General features: G+C 41.0%; 1 protein-coding gene across 6 annotated transcripts in view; it reads left to right on the forward strand.

The window, feature by feature from the left end:
* serpinh2 (serine (or cysteine) peptidase inhibitor, clade H, member 2) overlaps positions 1-8,613 on the forward strand; it is a 42,641-nt gene extending 34,028 nt beyond the window's left edge. For 3 of the 6 annotated variants that reach the window (XM_056244097.1, XM_056244096.1, XM_056244098.1), the window contains one exon: positions 2,508-2,914. In XM_056244097.1, coding sequence (XP_056100072.1) covers positions 2,508-2,813 — 306 coding nt within the window. In that variant the 3' untranslated portion in view covers positions 2,814-2,914. Of the gene's footprint in view, positions 1-2,507; positions 2,915-8,325 lie in introns of those variants that run through there. The other 3 variants (XR_008805939.1, XR_008805940.1, XM_056244100.1) reach the window with 3 other exon arrangements.
* Positions 8,614-17,371: the final 8,758 nt, after the last annotated feature.

The raw sequence follows: 17,371 nt of genomic DNA on the forward strand, positions 1-17,371 counted from the left end.
ATCATTATAGATCACACTGTACGACATGGATCTAATAAACTTGGTTACGACATGTATGTAGACTGTACGATGATGATGACAACGTTAGTATAGAAGAATAAAACGTCATCAGCATGCGCTAGTGGTGAACAAATAGAGCAAGATGAATCGCACTGTGGCAATTGTGGTTTTTATGTGCGCTGAAAAAAGAGGAGGAAGCGAAAGAGGAGAATATGGAAGCGGTCATGTCTAGGGAAAAGAGGCCAACTTTGCATGCAAACTTTGCAAATGGAGCTTGAGGAAAGTAGTTTTGAGTTTTAGCGCATGTCGCGTTGATCAATACGCCATTTCATGTTGCATTATTATTGGCTAGTCAGTAGATGTAGGTCGTACACGGTGAGACGATCATCCTATATTACTGACACTGTCAGAAAATTATTTTTAGGCTATCTTTGGTCGCAAGACCGTGACAACGGCCGTCTTTGGACCTCTCTCACTGTTCGACGTAGAACCACCGTTTAGGAGCCACGATTGGCCATCTTTCGTCTGGGACAGACCAAAATCGTACAATTTGTACCAGGCATAAGACATCTGTCTAGTGCATGTTTACATAGAAAAACAATGGAAAAGCAACACAGAGGAATACAAAAACGCATTGTGTGTGAATGGCCCCTTTTCCCACCATATGGGGTTCCACTTTCTTCCATTCGTAGTAATATGAGTGAACCGTTTTGGTATATATACACTCTTTGATTGCAATTCGAGGTTGACTGCAAGGAAGTAAAATCTAAGAAATTGTCATTTTTAACTAGGAAAGCAAAGTTGTCAAAGCCTTGTTTGAATAGTTTTATGGTTTTATATGCCTATAAATAGATCTACTGAAGTATTTATTTTTAATAATTTTTAATAAATTTGCTTTTGCAGACCAGGGTAGAAGGACACTTCTTTTCTCAGAATGTGCAAATGTGTTGATTTTATTAGAATCATTATTCTATCATTATTCTGTCCTTCCGATTCAAATTCTGCTTTCTGTCAGGTGAGGGTAGTTCAATTACAATTACAATTGATTCATTGATTTGAAACCAATTCTTTAATTCTGAATTTAGTGCAAACCTAACTAGCACACCAACCCAGCCATTCCCATGCCTTGAGCTCACATCATTTTTGCAACAAGATAGAGTATGCATGCGCTCTGCTTTAATTACAATAGTCATTTAGGCGAGAGTGCTTAATCATTTAGTTAAAGCACTTGCCATTCGGTCTCAGCTTTCACAAACATGTTGGGTGTCTCTCAATCTTCCCACAGCAGTTCACTTATTATCTCCTCTTCCTCATTCCTCCATCTCTCTCGCAGTCTCTCTCTCTCTCTCTCTCTCTCTCTCCCAATGCGGGTAACTGTCGTTTATCCAGGATCTCATCCAGGGGGAATATAAACTACCTGTCAGCGAGCATCTTTCTGCCAAATTCATATCTGAAAGGAAAACAAAAGCGGGCCGAGGTCAGAGAGATCTTTTTTAAATTATTCATAAGCAGCTCTCTCTTGGCCACCGTCTTCAGCTCCTGTCGCATGCTTTGTACCGCCCGCACTGCCAACAAGGGCATCTGTCATGCCTTTAAAATAAAGGGGAGGCAATGAAGAGGGGAAACAACCAGATTTTTGAAACATTATTGATTTACATTGACACTCTTTATGTTTTGCTTTCATTTGTCCTTTCTACCTGTCTGAAGAGGACCGCTGTGTTTTTTTCTTTTCATTTCCACCATTGGGAGTCATAAAGGGCCATGAATGTTTAATTTTTAAAGGTCTCTATTGGCCCATATTTGTGCTTTTATTTATAGTCTGCATAATTGATTCACATCATCTTAGTCATTTGCAGCATGGCTTTTGGGGTCTAGTGTTCACCTGCCTTCTGAATATGATCAATTAGAGTCAAAGACTGTAAAAAAAAATATGGATGTAGTGTCCGTGACGTCACCCGTAGGTTTCTGAAGAGCATTTTGAAGCCCAAAGTGGGGGCGGAGCCGGCCGTCGCCATCTTGGCAGCGCGTCACTCCCGGATAAATGAAAATGAGCAACGAGTCGGGATTAGCTGAGGTGACGTGACGCTAACAGACAAACGGCTAGTAATGACAGCAGCGGCAATCCACCTGTCACTCAAGTGGCCATGCCCTTAATTATGCAGAACTTTAAGGCTTAATATAATTTAAATGGATGAGTAAAAAAAAATGTAACTCCCTCACAGTTGTCATGAAGGGCAAAATTAGCTATATAGACCAAAACCAATTTTTGCACCAGGCTGTAAACATATTTTTTCTGCTGGGCTTCTATGGGATTGACTCTCTTTTGGAGCCCGTCTCTAGTGGCCAGTCGATGAATTGCAGTTTAAGTCACTTCCGTGTTGGTTTCAAGAGAGAGAGACAGGAAGGTTGCCGCTTGTTTAGAATAAAATTACATTAAATTCTCTCTGTTTCTTGCACTCTTTTTTTCCCCATACTTCTCTCTTTTTCCCTTCTTTACTCTCGCTCAGAAGCAGCTGGCCACATTGGGTTTGGTAGGCGCGTGGAAAGAGATGTCAGCTGATTTCTCCACTGCATCAACCATGGGACGGGGGAAGCTCCACTTGGGAGCCGTGCTGCACTGGACGTCCCTTGAACTGGCCCCTGAATCTGGCAGCATCGACGGTATGCATGAGGATGAGGACGTGGAGAAGCCAAAAACCTTCTATGCGGATCATTCCTTCATTATACTAGTCAGGGACAACAGCAGTGGTGCATTGCTCATGATAGGTGCTCTGGACCACACTGACAGCCCTGCAATTCACGACGAGCTGTAGAGCCAAAATACTTCACCTTCTGCTACTGACAGTCCGCTGAAGAGCCAAAATGGCTGACCTACAGGTATTGACAATAAACTGACCCACTTATCCACTGCAAATCCACTGTCTTTCATCTGTTGTTCTTGTGTTATGTGCTGACGCGTTACATTTCACTTGTTTTACAGATATGAAAGAGCTTAGAATAGGTTGTAATTAAACTGATGTGTAGGAGAGCACAGAATCTGCGCCCACAGAATTATACCTCGGGTTTCTACAGAATTTGAAAGTCTTTTGTACAAGTTCTATGCATCTCTTCAACTTGTAATTTTGTTTATTAAATATTTGGGCTTATTTGAGAAAGCTTTCAGCTGCCATTATGAGTGAAGTAGTCACAGATCTGTTAAAAGAGGGGCAAGAGATTTTAAATGTATAAAAATCTGGATTTTAATTGTGCATGTGGACTTCTGTATATTTTTTCTTTCATCTAGCATTCACTTATACTTTAATTTTATAATACTGTTGAATATATATTTTTAATCAGATCTTTAGATAATGAATCTATACTTTTAACTATTAGTAATTGCCTAAAATAGTTTTTTTATGTTTTATTTTTTACATTTTTGCATACATTTGTTTTAATCTGAAATATATTTTATTTTCAGCTATAACATTAAAATAATTATCTGCTTATCAACATCGACAAAAAGTGCAATTGCACAAACTGAATGTTTAAAAAAGGCATTGTTTATTATGCAGTTTTTTTCTATATGCAGTCAAGGAATTATTCAAGCTATCAAACAACAAAAAGACAGACTTGATTGTGAAACATCAACTATAAACAAAGTATCTTCTAGCCTATTTTGTGTGTGTTCCTCAACAATGATGTTTGATTTCGGTCTTGGTCAAATTGAATGGAATTAAATTGAATTTAAAGGGCCCCTATTATGCTATTTTAAAGTTTCCTAATGATGTTTTGGAGTCTCCTACAACAGGTTTACATGCAACAAAGGTAAAAAAAAACCTTTTAATCTCAATCCGTTTCATTTCCTCATAATATACATTTGCACATCACCACATTTTCATTGATTCTCAAACGACTCGTCAGATCAATCAATCTCTCTAAATCCCTCCTTTCTGCAAGCTACTCTGCTCTGATTGGCCAGACAGCTCAGTCTGTTGTGATTGGTCATACTGCATACAGCGCGCGTGTCGAAAACAAAAAAACGGCCATTGCCATAACAACGTCGATTTTACCATATCAATCCGAGCGCGAGTCCAATGATGAAGCATTGGACGAACTATTCGTTAAACCCAAACCTCAATCGCAAGGACGTTTCTCAGTGATACGCTACTTAGTTTGAGGTATATTATGAGATGTTGCAACTGTAATTCCTCACCATCAGCATTAACAAAAGCATGTCCATCAGCAAACTGATTATTTTACCTGTACTAATTTATTTACAGAGTATTTTTCTAATATATTGAGGTGAACACGTGGAAACTGTATCAATAACAGTGCATGTATGCAATGTATACATTAGCCGAGCTCTAGCATGAATGACTGATGTAACATAAACGTTGGTAAAACAAATCTTGCTCCATGCTTAATCTTTCCTCAAAGTAGTGAGAATGACAGACAATCTGCATTAATACTGTGTCAGTTATAGGTAATAGTGGCCCACAGCTGATCAGCAGAAGTATTTCAGTAAGACAGTAATAATGGGAGTTAGCCAGTTAGCAGGAGACCGACACAATATAAAACTCAAAACTAAGTATTTTGAACACCATCTTTCAAGAGCAAGCGGTTTGCGAATCCGGCATTTAACTCCAAGATTTGAGAAGCAGTCGTCAGTAAAATAAAGGGAACACAGCAAAAGTTTAGGATTATACTGCTGTGGTATTGTGGTAAAGATGAATTTTAACCACTGATTCTAGGGATGCACCGATCCACATTTTTTCACTTCCGTTCCGATCCCGATACCTGAATTTGGATATCGGCCGATATCGATTCTATTCCGATACCAGAGCTGTGTTTGCTTTAATATTATTATTATTATTATCATTATTGTTGATTGTATATGATGTTGAAATAAACTCCTATCAACAGGCAAGTATGATATGCATGTATGTCCCAAAAGGCAACTTTAGGTAAGTATAAGGTCAGAAAAGTAAGTCAGAAAAACAGGAAATCCTGTTCCAGGAAAAAATCCCATTCTGAAAACAAATATGCAACTGTAAGGGTTTCAAATTAATTGTCATGTCAATATTTATTACATTCACAAAATGTCAAATACTTGAGTCTTGAAATATAAGAAGTGCAAGTGTAAACATCTTACACACACACTATCAATAAAACAGTGTGCATCTGAACAGCACAAATCAAGTACACTGGCTCTTGTAGCATCAACAAATCAAGGTTTTAAAATGTCAAATATAAGAAATTTTCGGATGCGTTTTTTCGTATTCGTGATTCGGTGGCTCTGAATTGTCAAAACACCATTCAAACTGCTTGCTACGGATGCGGAAAACGCAGAAAACCGAAGAGAACACGATTCGATTTTTTTTATGATGGACGAAAGTTTCGGAGGCAGTGTGCAAGCGTGATTGACATAACGTGAGGTCGTATTTATTTTTTAACGTGCGAAAATTTCGGACTCCGTGTGCAAGGGCCTTAACACACACACTATCTATCAATAAAACGGCTCCCGTTGTCTTTCTGCTCCCTGGCTAAAAATCCTCGTGCTCTTTAACCTGGCGCTTTTTTAAATGTTTGACTGCGTTCGTTGTGTGTTGACCGACGCGAGTGTTTCCACACAGCGGACATAATGCTGCTCAATGCTTTCCTGCTAGCTGGCTACAAACTGTGGAATGGATTTCCTGAGCGGAGGCGTGCCTCATAACTCTGTGTCTCATTGAGCCGCGCCTCCGTTCAGGAAATCCATTCCACAGTTTGCAGCAGGCTAGCCGGCGGGAATCACTTTTGGAGTCATTTCAGCAGACAACGTTAAAGCGCAGACATGGCTCATGGATATCGGAAATCTCTGCAGTTTGGATCGGTAAAATCCGATACGTGAATTACGCTGGTATCGGTCCTGATACCGATACTGGATCGGATCGGCCCCATCCCTAACTGATTCTTCACATGCTCGTCTTTGGGCAGTGAAAAAAAACTGGCTTTACCTTCACATTGTAGAGCACAGCATCTTCTCGACATGATGCTGTCCAGTATCCACATGAATCAGCTGCAGTGTTTGAGGTTCAAGTTTTCCCTGGTGTCTGCGCGCAGTACGTGGGCGGGCAATATGCTAATGTTTAGTCTTGACGTCACAACGAAACGGCTTATGACTTGTTTGAAAAACGATTCATTTAATTGACTCAGAGTCGACTCTTACTTTTGAAAGACAATAACTTAATATACGGTGTACTTTCAGATTTAAAACTTTGCAGGGTGTTTTCATTCCCTTAGAGCTATCTTACGCACTACATGAAAGGTCATTTTCAAAAATCCATAATAGGGGCCCTTTAAGGACATGTCGTAGTATGTGTCAGTTGCGTCGCTTCACTGCCATTCACAAATCCTCTCCTGTGGCCTCATGGGATAGTAAAGTGTCCATCGTATGCACACTTCAGAATCTCCCCAGAAGTAGTAGGGCATTCGAGTACTTTTTGAGTATTGTGAATGCGAACGTACTACTTTTTTTCGCCTACTATATAGTAGGGAAGTATGTGCTTTCGAGTGCAGTCTCTGTTTTTTTTCTGCAGTGTCACTCTAGTTAGCCCTACCCAGTGAAATCTCACTGGTCAAATCCTGTTTGCAGATTCTGTGTGGGCATAATGATATAGTTAAGATTTAAAATACGCTGTTTGAAGTGTCAGTTTGTGCACTTGTACAGTGCATGTGTTCCTGTGTCTGCGAGCCATTCACAGCAGAGACACTGACTGACAGCAACACTCACAGTGATAGACGTGCACTGCGATGAGATCGTCAGTGGGAAGCTCTGGAGCCAGTGTGGTGGGTGTCAACTACACTCATATCGACACACTGACACAACTCATTCCCCACTGTAACTGTAAGGAAACCCACCATGGTGACAGCCGAGTGAACACATGCTGATGCTGAGATACTGGAAAAGACACACCACAGACTCTTACACTGCAACGCAAAATGACTCCAACCACTGTAAACATGTAAACTCTTCTATGTCTAACAGAGTGTTCTAGGCGATGTCACGTGTTTTTTAGGCCAAAACATTTTTTGTCACATACAGCAGACATCTCACTATCCGCTAGCTGCCTGTCCCCTGAACACACTGTAAAAAAACACGGTTTCTGTAGACACCCCAGGTTTCACAAACGGCAACAAAAACAAACTGGGCCAACCCGCACCACGAAACATAACAAACAGTTCCAGCCAATAAGCGACAAGAAGGGTTTGGGGGGTTAGTGCGCGGATGAGGAGGAGGGAGGGTCGAACTAGCCTCCGTTTTGTTTGACAATACTTCGAACGTCAACAAGAAGTGACGTCACCCAACACACCCAAGTTTTTAAAAAAAAACGACTAAATTTAGATTTTATATAGGCCTGTGCAATACGACCAACAGCTTATTTCAAGATACAAATATATATCGCTAGATACAGTGGACAGTAGTAATTGTGTTTTCACTTTATTTTGATGGGCCATTTAACACATTCTTTTGGGGATAAGCAACGTTGCACCTGTATTGTATACTGATTGTGTTCATCACTGTCTCCTCTCCACCAGTAAGCTGGTGTGTGGTGGCGTTCTGGCGCGAAATGGCTGCCGTCGCATCATCCAGGTGGATGCCGCACATTGGTGGTGGTTGAGGAGATTCCCCCTTCCATGTAAAGCGCTTTGAGTACCCAGAAAAGCGCTACATAAATGTAACAAATTATTATTATTATTATTATTACCTACAGTACATGTCTACTACTGTAACTCTCATTAGAGTGTTAGTCGATTATTAGTAGACTGTTAGGGTTAGAATAAGTTGACATGTAGTTGCTTATAGCCAGTAGAATGTCTGTTGGAGGAGCATCACAATAAAGAGCTGGCAGACAGTAAAGGAATAGTTCACTTCAAAATTAAATTTAGTTGTTTCAAACCTGTATGAATTTCTTCCTTCTGCTGAACACAAAAGAAGATATTTTGAAGAATGTCGGTAACCACACAGTTGATGTACCCAATTGACTTCCATCGTTGTTGTTTTTCCTACTATGGAAGTCAATGGGGTCCATCAACTGTTGATTACCAACATTCTTCAAAATATCTTCCTTAGTCTTTAGCAGAAGGAAGTAATTACCATGTATTAGTAGTATAAAAATACCATTAAAATACCATTATTTTTAGTATAAAAATAACTTTACTGTGCTACATGGATACATTTACATACTGTGATATAAAGGATGTAGCAAAATCTCTTATTATAGACACTTTCTATAACCGCCACGAGGCTCTGAAACAAGAAGGTTGCTGTTTTCTCTGTCTCATCTCTTCCTTAATTTCTCCCAGTGTAGCTGACTCATCTTCCTGGACAAACTTACCCGAGCAGATCAGGGACTCCAGAAGAGCACAGGCTAAGCTGGCAGCGCCACCCCCCGCCCCGGGATCACTCTCTCAGGGAGCCAGATCACTCACCCGGGCTGTTATTGATGGGATAGGCTTAATGCTAATGGCGCTAATGACTCGAGACTGCCGTCAACAACGCAGACAGATGATAAACCTTTTAATCTTTTAATGCCTGCCCCAATCAATGGAGGCCACGGCCGTACCACTTCACGCTGTGACAAATCATGCCATAAATTAAGAATCTACATGTTGATTTTACAACACAGGACTTAGTATTTGTTGACTTTTTATTGCAACTGCTGTGATAGAAGGGAAAGCTGTGCATGACTGGGGAAAGATGTCTGTATTGTAAAGTAGTGCTTGTAATATGGCTTCGGGTTATAGTGCTGCATTCAATATACTGAGTGCACCCAAAAATTAAATAAATACATAAATAACCCAAGCAAGATAAAAATGTAATATCTTAAGCCAATAAAGCTGTTTGCAAGGCGGGTTTACAAGGCTATAAGGCTTTTAATGTTTCAATGGGCGTATTAATCAGCTTCCATTTTACGCGGCGCTTTATTCATTTAAATTCTCCTGAGTGGAAACCTCTCAAAGAAACATAAAACGAAAACAGAAAAACTCTGTTATAAAAATGGCCAAAGTACTGTATCCTTATCCAACCCCTGTCCAATAATTACATGAGCGACTGGTCCACGAATATTAAAAGTAGCTGTGATATTGGAACCGTCAGGCCTTTTAAGCGTGGACGCTAATTAAGAGCCACTGGAAAAAGTGGGATGTTCGGCGGTGGCACGACGGATTTTTCAACCTCTCAGCCAATACCGCACATAAACACAAACCGTTCGTCCCTCTGCAAATGAATTATTGAGAAATAAAAGAAACGAGTGGGAGGAAAAAGAATCCCCCTTTTTGCCATTAATCTTAAAAAAAGAGTGTCCCTACACAGCCATGTTTTATTAAAAGCTTTGAGGGCAGTTTTATTTGATTACCTCAGAATGCTTCGCTTCCCCGCACTGGAAACACATTTTTAGAGGGCTATTATTTTTACAGACCGACTGTGTTTGCGGATAAAAGGGGGTTATGGGAGGGCATAGATGGATTATTTTAGATGGAAAAAAGTGTAAATGCATTGTACATTTGTCCACATAAGGAACATCAGATGTTTGTCTCTGTTGGTGATGAATGCGTGATGTCGAAACGCGAGCTCCTACCGCTTCTACAAGGACCTCGGCGTGCCCTGTGAACACTGAACGCAATATGTGACGATGTTAAAAAATGAGTTGCGTTAATAATCCTTCTGAAAACCACCAGAGGAATGTCATTATTCAATTGCAACTTCCAAAACTTTTAGAGGGACCCAGATGTTGTGTTCTGGCGATGACATAAGGCTCTCGTAACCCTCTTGACTTGTATAAGCGTGTGTGTGAGTGAAACAGAACACTGTGAACACGCGCGTCCATTGGTCTTCATATATCATACGTACTGTGAACATTAAGCATGATATGTGCCGCTGTCAGGGACTCGAGGCCCGAGGCTGGGCAACAAGAGCACATTATTTTTGTTCAAGCTCGCATTAGCTTGGATGATTCGTGCTCGCATCCTATTCAAGTCAAATTCATTAAATGGCGTTTCTCCCTGCTGAGACCTACTTACCCACATATATGATGCGTTCAAGTCCTCCTGGGAAGTTTGCATTGGCGAGCTGGGAAGTCGGGGTTTACGTGTTTGTCGGAGCAAGATGGTGGTGTACCTTCTAAACTACACAAAAATACAGCTGGATTTTTTAAACTCTACTTCTAGAAAATGACAAACAAAAAATGTGCATATGGTGTGTTTTGCTTTTTTATGTTAAAGTCCCCCTGCAGTCAATAACTGTATCCTTTAAAACTCATCTTTGATCACCAAAATGACATATTTAAACTTAAAATATCAAGTTTATATATTTAAACCTTAAAATAGCGTGAATGTAACTCGACACCCTTGCCTCATTTAGTATACGCGGTTCTATAAATATGCAAATGAGCCCCGCCTACACTCACTCACACCAGCTCAGAGATCCACTTGCGTACGATCACACGTTGATCTGATTGGTTACAAGGTAGTGTGTGACATCAGAAACACCAGCGATTTCAAACCGCGTTTTTGAGACTGTCAAATTTTTCATTTTATTTTAAAATGTCTTTGGGGGCTTTAATTAATTAATGAAGCAGCTGTAAACTTTATCGTTATGTATTATATTGTTGTGTTAATGCTATTATATTTTGTGTAGGCAAATAGCTTACTGACACGCCTCAAAGTCGTAAACTCGGGTCTTACAGAAATTCCCGAGCTTCCCTCTCATATCTAGGATTTGTGGCGGTGTCCGTGTGCATACAACTCCTGAATACGATCTTTACGACATGACTTGAATGCACGATAGATTTTGAGGCCTGAATATTACCAGAAGTAAAAAGCCAAATAAACAAACTACACCACAGTCTCATGACTTCAACGTCACCACCATTACGCTTCCGACAAATCTTCAGGCTTCATTTAAAAACATTTTCCCTGAAAGTTGGAGTTAATTTGCCTTATAAACACAATGAGGCTGTGAAACTGGACTAGTGAGTAGATGAGTTCAATGTCCCATTTAGCCACTTGTTAGCAACCGTAAAATCTTTAAAAAACACACACAAAAGGGGTATTCCTAATGTATTTAATGTCACAGAACTCATTCAAAAGCCCATTGACTTCAGAACGGTGGAACCGGAAGCTCTGAATAAACGCTGAATATATTCCTGGTTGTCCATGATAGCGACCACTGTTTCTTTTAAAGTCATATTCAAAACCTCCTTTATCTCCCATTTATTATTTCAGGCATATTTTTCTCTCAAGAGGATTTTTTTGTTTGTTTATTTATTTTGTGCGTGTGTGGGCAAAAGGTGCATTAGCTCAATTTAATATACTGCAGAAGACAATCTGGAGAGCAATGCACAGCATTACGGGAAGCATTTAATGTCCCGGTAGGAACATTTAGTTTAACTTGCACTTAGATTTTCAGAGGGGCTCTGTCAAGCCACATATCTCAGTAGAGGTGTGAAAGAGAAACGCAGGGAGTGTGTGTCTGTGTCTATAATCAAAATGTGAAATGCATTATGGGTGGAGGTGGACTGAGTGTGAGTGACGTTATCAGAGACTGAAAGTGCACCCTCTTCATCCAACGGGTTTAGAGGGTTTAATGTTTAATCTCTCATTTTTAAATAAAAGATTATAGACCTGGGCCATGAACTTCAACTCCCATTGCTCCCTTTTGTCAAAGTCCTGCTCCACACCATTTTGATGCAGAAAAAAGGGAATGGAAATGGCACCGGGGGATTTGTGTGCCATCTGAGTTGCTGTACTTACAGAGAGTGAATGGAGGTTCACGGATCCCCAGGGTCAGATGCCTTGTGGGTCATTCCTGGGATTCGGTTATATTTCAGTCACTTAGACTTTTTAAAGTGAGTGGTGGTTTACCAAAATGAAATGTTTAAAGCTTTATGCAATACGTTGGTATGTCCATTATAATGAATATAAATAATTGTTGAATTTGTACTTAGAAAATATTTAACAAAATGTGCACAGGGTGTATAATTTTTGTTAATATTGTAAGTATTAATTTGTTACTTTCTTGTGAAAAAATATTTTTCTAAACAATGAAAGATATTTTATTTAAAAAAAAAAAACAGACTAAAGTTATGAACTCAACCCCGTCACGCCAACCATTCTCCGCCTATAATAATTTGGACTCCACCCATATGTGACATAATTTACCAGAAATGACATCATTCAGGTCTCTTTAACAGTGGTGCAGAAGAAGGTAAGTAGTTTCATACTTTTTTTTTCATATTTTTGAGGTGTATTATGAGGATAGTGTCAAGCTTAACTCAACTCCATCACATAAAATTAAGATGGAAAATTATTACTTTTCAAAATTTTATTTGAACCCATAAGTATATCCAATCATTGCTGCCAGATATGGTCTACTCTCATACACTACACGAGGCTATTTTGAGAAAAAAACCTGAACGCGTCACTCAACCCTGTCACACAAATGTGTATTTCTCATTGATGGTTGCAAACTTGTGACAGGGTTGAGTTTTTCACTTCATTTAAGAATAATTTTTATTAAAACAAAATATAAATTAGTCATTGTTTCAGTAAATATATGCTTACCAAAATCATGACAACTCATTATTTTGTTTTATATAGGATATTTGATGTTAATGTGTCCACTTAAACACTGACAAGCAAGAAATGGCAGCCACATCGGCAGCAGAAAGACTGTTGTGTTGCTCCAGAGGGCACAATGTGACAGAGAGACCAAATTAAAAAGATAAAATTGTCTCCCTTCAAACCTGTCTTCAACACCGTCACGCTATTCTCAACCATGTCGCATTGATATTATTGGGAAAAATAGGGAAGACGATTAAAAATGAAGGCATTTCATGCTGATTACCACCTGACATATTAAGGACTAACACAAAAAAATTGTAGATTTATTTAAACATAAAAAAAAATAAAGAGAACACAGACACAATTTGTCTATTTTTAACTTCAGTCCCATGAAAATTTAGCCTGGCAAGCCAGACCTACTTCAAGATGTTAGCACACTTTGCTGCAAAATAATTTTTGCTGCCGCTAGGATAAGTCTAGATTTCTAGGCTAATGAAAATTATCACAAATGTTAGATTTGTAGTTATTAAATTGTTATGAGGCATACGTGAGCAGTAGATGTTTGTTTTATAACAAGGTTTGCTTAAAATCCTTTTTAAACCAATTCCATTTAGTCCGTTACGGGGTTGAGAATAAAAAGTGTTTAAATCTGAAGAAAAAAACCCCTGAAAATAATAAAAGGTCTTTAATGCCAGAGGTGGGGAAATATGATTGGTTGGAGGTTTGATATGTGTTGGGGTATTTAGTAATTTAATCATCATTTATTTGAATTTATTTTTAAAAATCCAAGTTGAAATATTACCGAAATGTACCCTTGTACAAATCCTACAGCTTATCCATTTGTACTCCGGGCCATTTTAAGAGTAGTAAGAGAAGTGATGAAACTGACAAACAAATGTTAACAAATATGGGTTTTAAAAACCCGTATGTTCAGTGGTTTAATGCATCCTTGAGCTGTTTTGCATTCAGTAAGGCAATAGTGTGCCGGTGCTCCATGAAAGAAGATAATCATTTCTCACAAGGCCATGTGTGCCATTGGAGGATTACGAGCAAACATAATATATAAGCATAATACCGTTCCAGGTTTTACCATTTACCATAGTGTCTTTTTAAATATTAGTAAGTATTCATTAAATAGTACTTATTTATTAAATAAAAATACTTAGTTGGTTACCTATTTATTAGACGCTACTTATTTATTAGACACTATCTTTTTGTAATTGTTCGTAACAATTCTTCTCTTAGTCACAGTTGAGTTTTTACTCGTCTTATGTTAGGACTATAGTCAGCATGGCCACTGTAGATCAATTAAAAAGCTTAACATTTGGAATACTAGTATCTAATAAATGTGTAGCTAATCGCCTAAGTACCACCAGTATTTAATGAATAAGAATTTGTATAATGATTAAATACTAATATGTTATTATAGCCTATATTTAATTGTTACAAGTATCTAATAAATAAGAACTAGTATCTAATAATATCTATAAAAAAATAATAATAAGTTAGTACCTAACGAATAACTACTAACTAGAATATAAAAAATATATTCCACACCAGTCACAATTGGAATACACAGTCAAAACTGAATAGTTGATACCTGAATGACAGATCCCCATAGAAGTCAATGGCAAAAAAATGTAAATGGTTTACTAGCAATAGAATAGTTACTAGTCACTATTGAAATAAGTACAAAGTGCTGGTATTCAATAAATATGTAGGCCTACTAGTATTTAATAATAAGTAGGCTAGTAGGCCTATCTAAAAAAGGAAGTACTAATAGGCCTCTAAATGATTGCCAGTATCTAATTGTCACGGTGTGGTGCAGGTGAAGAAGGAGGCTGGGTCAGAAAGGCTTCAATTCCAACGATTTACTTCTAATAAAACAACAAACAGGTACAGGCAGGAAGACAGGCAGGAACACTCACAACACCAAAACATTTACAAGAACGAGAGTTACGTATGTAACTGCGGTTCTATGAGTTCTGGATGACCGCCAGAGGCAGTGCTTCACACTGGATACTATCTCTCGTTGCAATGCATAGGTCGAGTCTAATACAAACAATGTCCCTCGTGACCAGGATGACTCGGGGTGCTCCCCTATTTAACCCCGTGACTTCCTGCAGACTGTCCCTACGGAATCTTCTCGCCTGACTCCGAGTGACAGAAAGCTCTGGCGGTCATCCAGAACTCATAGAACCGCAGTTACATACGTAACTCTCGTTCTATTTCGTACTTCCTGACCGCCAGAGGCAGTGCTTCACACTGGATGACTTATAACAACAAGGTCACGAGGAGGTCCTACTCACCCTTAAGAGGAAGTTGAGGGTCCGGAGAGGACAGCTGTTCCAATATTACCGGAAGCAGCCACATTTACCCTGTAGTATCTGGCAAATGTATTTGTTGATGACCACGTAGCTGCTGCACAGATGTCACTTAGAAGGACCCCTTTTAATGCAGCCCAAGACGTTGATATTCCTCTTGTCGAATGGCATCTCACCCCCAAAGGCACTGGATATTTATTAGATGTGTAAGCGTGGGTGATAACCTCCACTACCCAGTGCGACAATCTCTGCTTTGAGAGGGGCTGACCTTTTTCGGGCCCCCGTAACAGAGAAAAAGTTGGTCTGATTTTCGAAAAACTTCCGTGGCCCTCAGATAGCCTCGGAGAGCTCTTACTGGGCACAGCAGTGTGCTTCCACTTCCTTCCAGCGCGTTTGACACCGGAGGATTAAACACTGCCAGCTCAATAGCCTGGTTTCTAAAAAGGGCAGAGAGCCGCTTGGGGAGAAATGCTGGGTTGGGCCATAATGTCACGACTGAGCCATCTGCGTTCCAACGCATACAGGATGCGTTAACTGATAACGCGTGGAGCTCACTCACCCGCTTAGTCGACGCAATGGCCAAGAGAAACGCTGCCTTCAATGAGATCCACTTCAGTTCGCTGTGCTCTAAAGGTTCAAACGGGGGCAATGTAAGAGACTTTAAGACTAGGCCCAGGTCCCATAAAGAAACCCTAATGGACTGAGGGGGGCGCAGTCGCTGAGCACCTCTAAGAAACTGAGTAACCAAGGCATGAGAACCCAATTGTTGACCATCTATTCGTACGTGATGTGCTGAAATTGCAGCCACATAAACTCTCAAAGTAGCAGCTGCTCTATTCTTTTCCAATAGTGACTGCAGAAAACGTAAAACCAGAGGAACAGGGCAGTGCTCTGGGACCACTGCCTGCTCCCTACACCACTCAGAGAAAAGCTTCCATCGATAGGCATAAGCACTCCTGGTGGAAGGTGCTCTAGAGTTCAATATGGTGTTCTGGACCCCCTGATCGCAGGCTCCAAAGAGTGGTTCCGGCCCCTCAGAGGCCACACACAGAGCTGCAGGCGGTCTGGGTTCGGGTGCCAAATCTGACCCTCCAACTGCTGGAGGAGATCCTTCCTCTTGGGAAGGGTCCAAGGAACCCCGTCTAGGAGCCTGTACATCACTGGAAACCAAGGTCTCCCCGGCCAGTTCGGCGCCACTAGCAACAGCCTGTGGTGCTCTTGAAGAACCCTGTGAACAGTCACTCCGATCATCGGTATCGGGGGAAAGGCATAGAGTAACCGATCTGGCCAGGCGTGGGCTAGAGCATCCTGCCCCAGCGGACTGGACTCCTCTGCTAGTGAGAACCAGAGACGGCACTGGGTCGTTGTCGCCGAGGCAAATAGGTCCACTTCTGCCCTGCCAAACCGCTGCCATATCATCTCTACCACTTCCGGGTTGAGCCTCCACTCCGTCGATGGAATTCTGTGGCGTGACAAGAAATCTGGAACCACGTTTGATACCCCTGGGATATGCATTGCTCTGATGCTTGCAAAGCGAGGGAAGGCCCAAGTCAGCAGTTCCTGTGAAACTTGAAGGGATTGGCTGGACCATGTGCCCCCTTGGTGGTTGATGTGATAAACCACCGATTTGTTGTCCGACCTGACGAGAATATGCCTGCCCTTCAAAAACGGAGCGAGGTGCTTCAGAGCTCGCAGAACTGCACGAAGTTCCAGGGTATTTATATTCTCGCCGTCTTCCTGAGGACCCCACTGTCCTGTGACTGCTCTGTGTTGCCAGACTGCCCCCCAGCCAGTAAGGGACGCATCGGTCTGGACTATCTCCCTCCGAGAGGGAATCATGCCCAGAACAACCCCCTTGGTCAGATACAATCTGCTCCTCCAAGAATTCAGGGCCAGAAGGCATCGCTGTGACACCTTGATCAACCTGTTCCTGTGCCAACTGGGGTTCAAGTGGAGACTGTTCACCCATATTTGAAAGGGGCGTAGTGAAAGGAGACCCAATGGTATGACTGCCGCTGCTGCCGCCAACATACCTGTGAGCCTGAGGAAGCACCTGAATGGAAGCCTGGCCTGCCTCCGAAAGCGTTGAAGGAGGAGTAGTATATTGTCCACTCGTTGTTCTGATGGAGCGGCTTTCATTGACCGTGAGTCCAGCGTGAGACCTAGGAACCTCACAGACTGACTTGGAGTTAATCGGCTCTTGCTGAAATTTACAGAAAGGCCCAGTCGAGTAATATGTGCGAGCAGCTGTGTGATTTCTAACACTGCCTGCTCCTGAGAGTGGGAGCAAAGGAGCCAGTCGTCCAGGTATGGAAGCACCTGTAACCCTCTGGCTTGGATTGGAGCCAGTGCGGCCGCCATGCATCTGGTGAAGACTCGTGGCGACAGAGAAAGGCCGAATGGGAGGACACGGAATTGATAGACCTGGTCCTGGAATGCAAATCGGAGGAACGGCCTGTGTTGAG

Source organism: Rhinichthys klamathensis, unplaced genomic scaffold (assembly GCF_029890125.1).
Source record: "Rhinichthys klamathensis goyatoka isolate OS25496 unplaced genomic scaffold, OSU_Roscu_1.1 h1tg000909l_1, whole genome shotgun sequence".
In the NCBI taxonomy this organism is placed as follows: domain Eukaryota; kingdom Metazoa; phylum Chordata; class Actinopteri; order Cypriniformes; family Leuciscidae; genus Rhinichthys; species Rhinichthys klamathensis.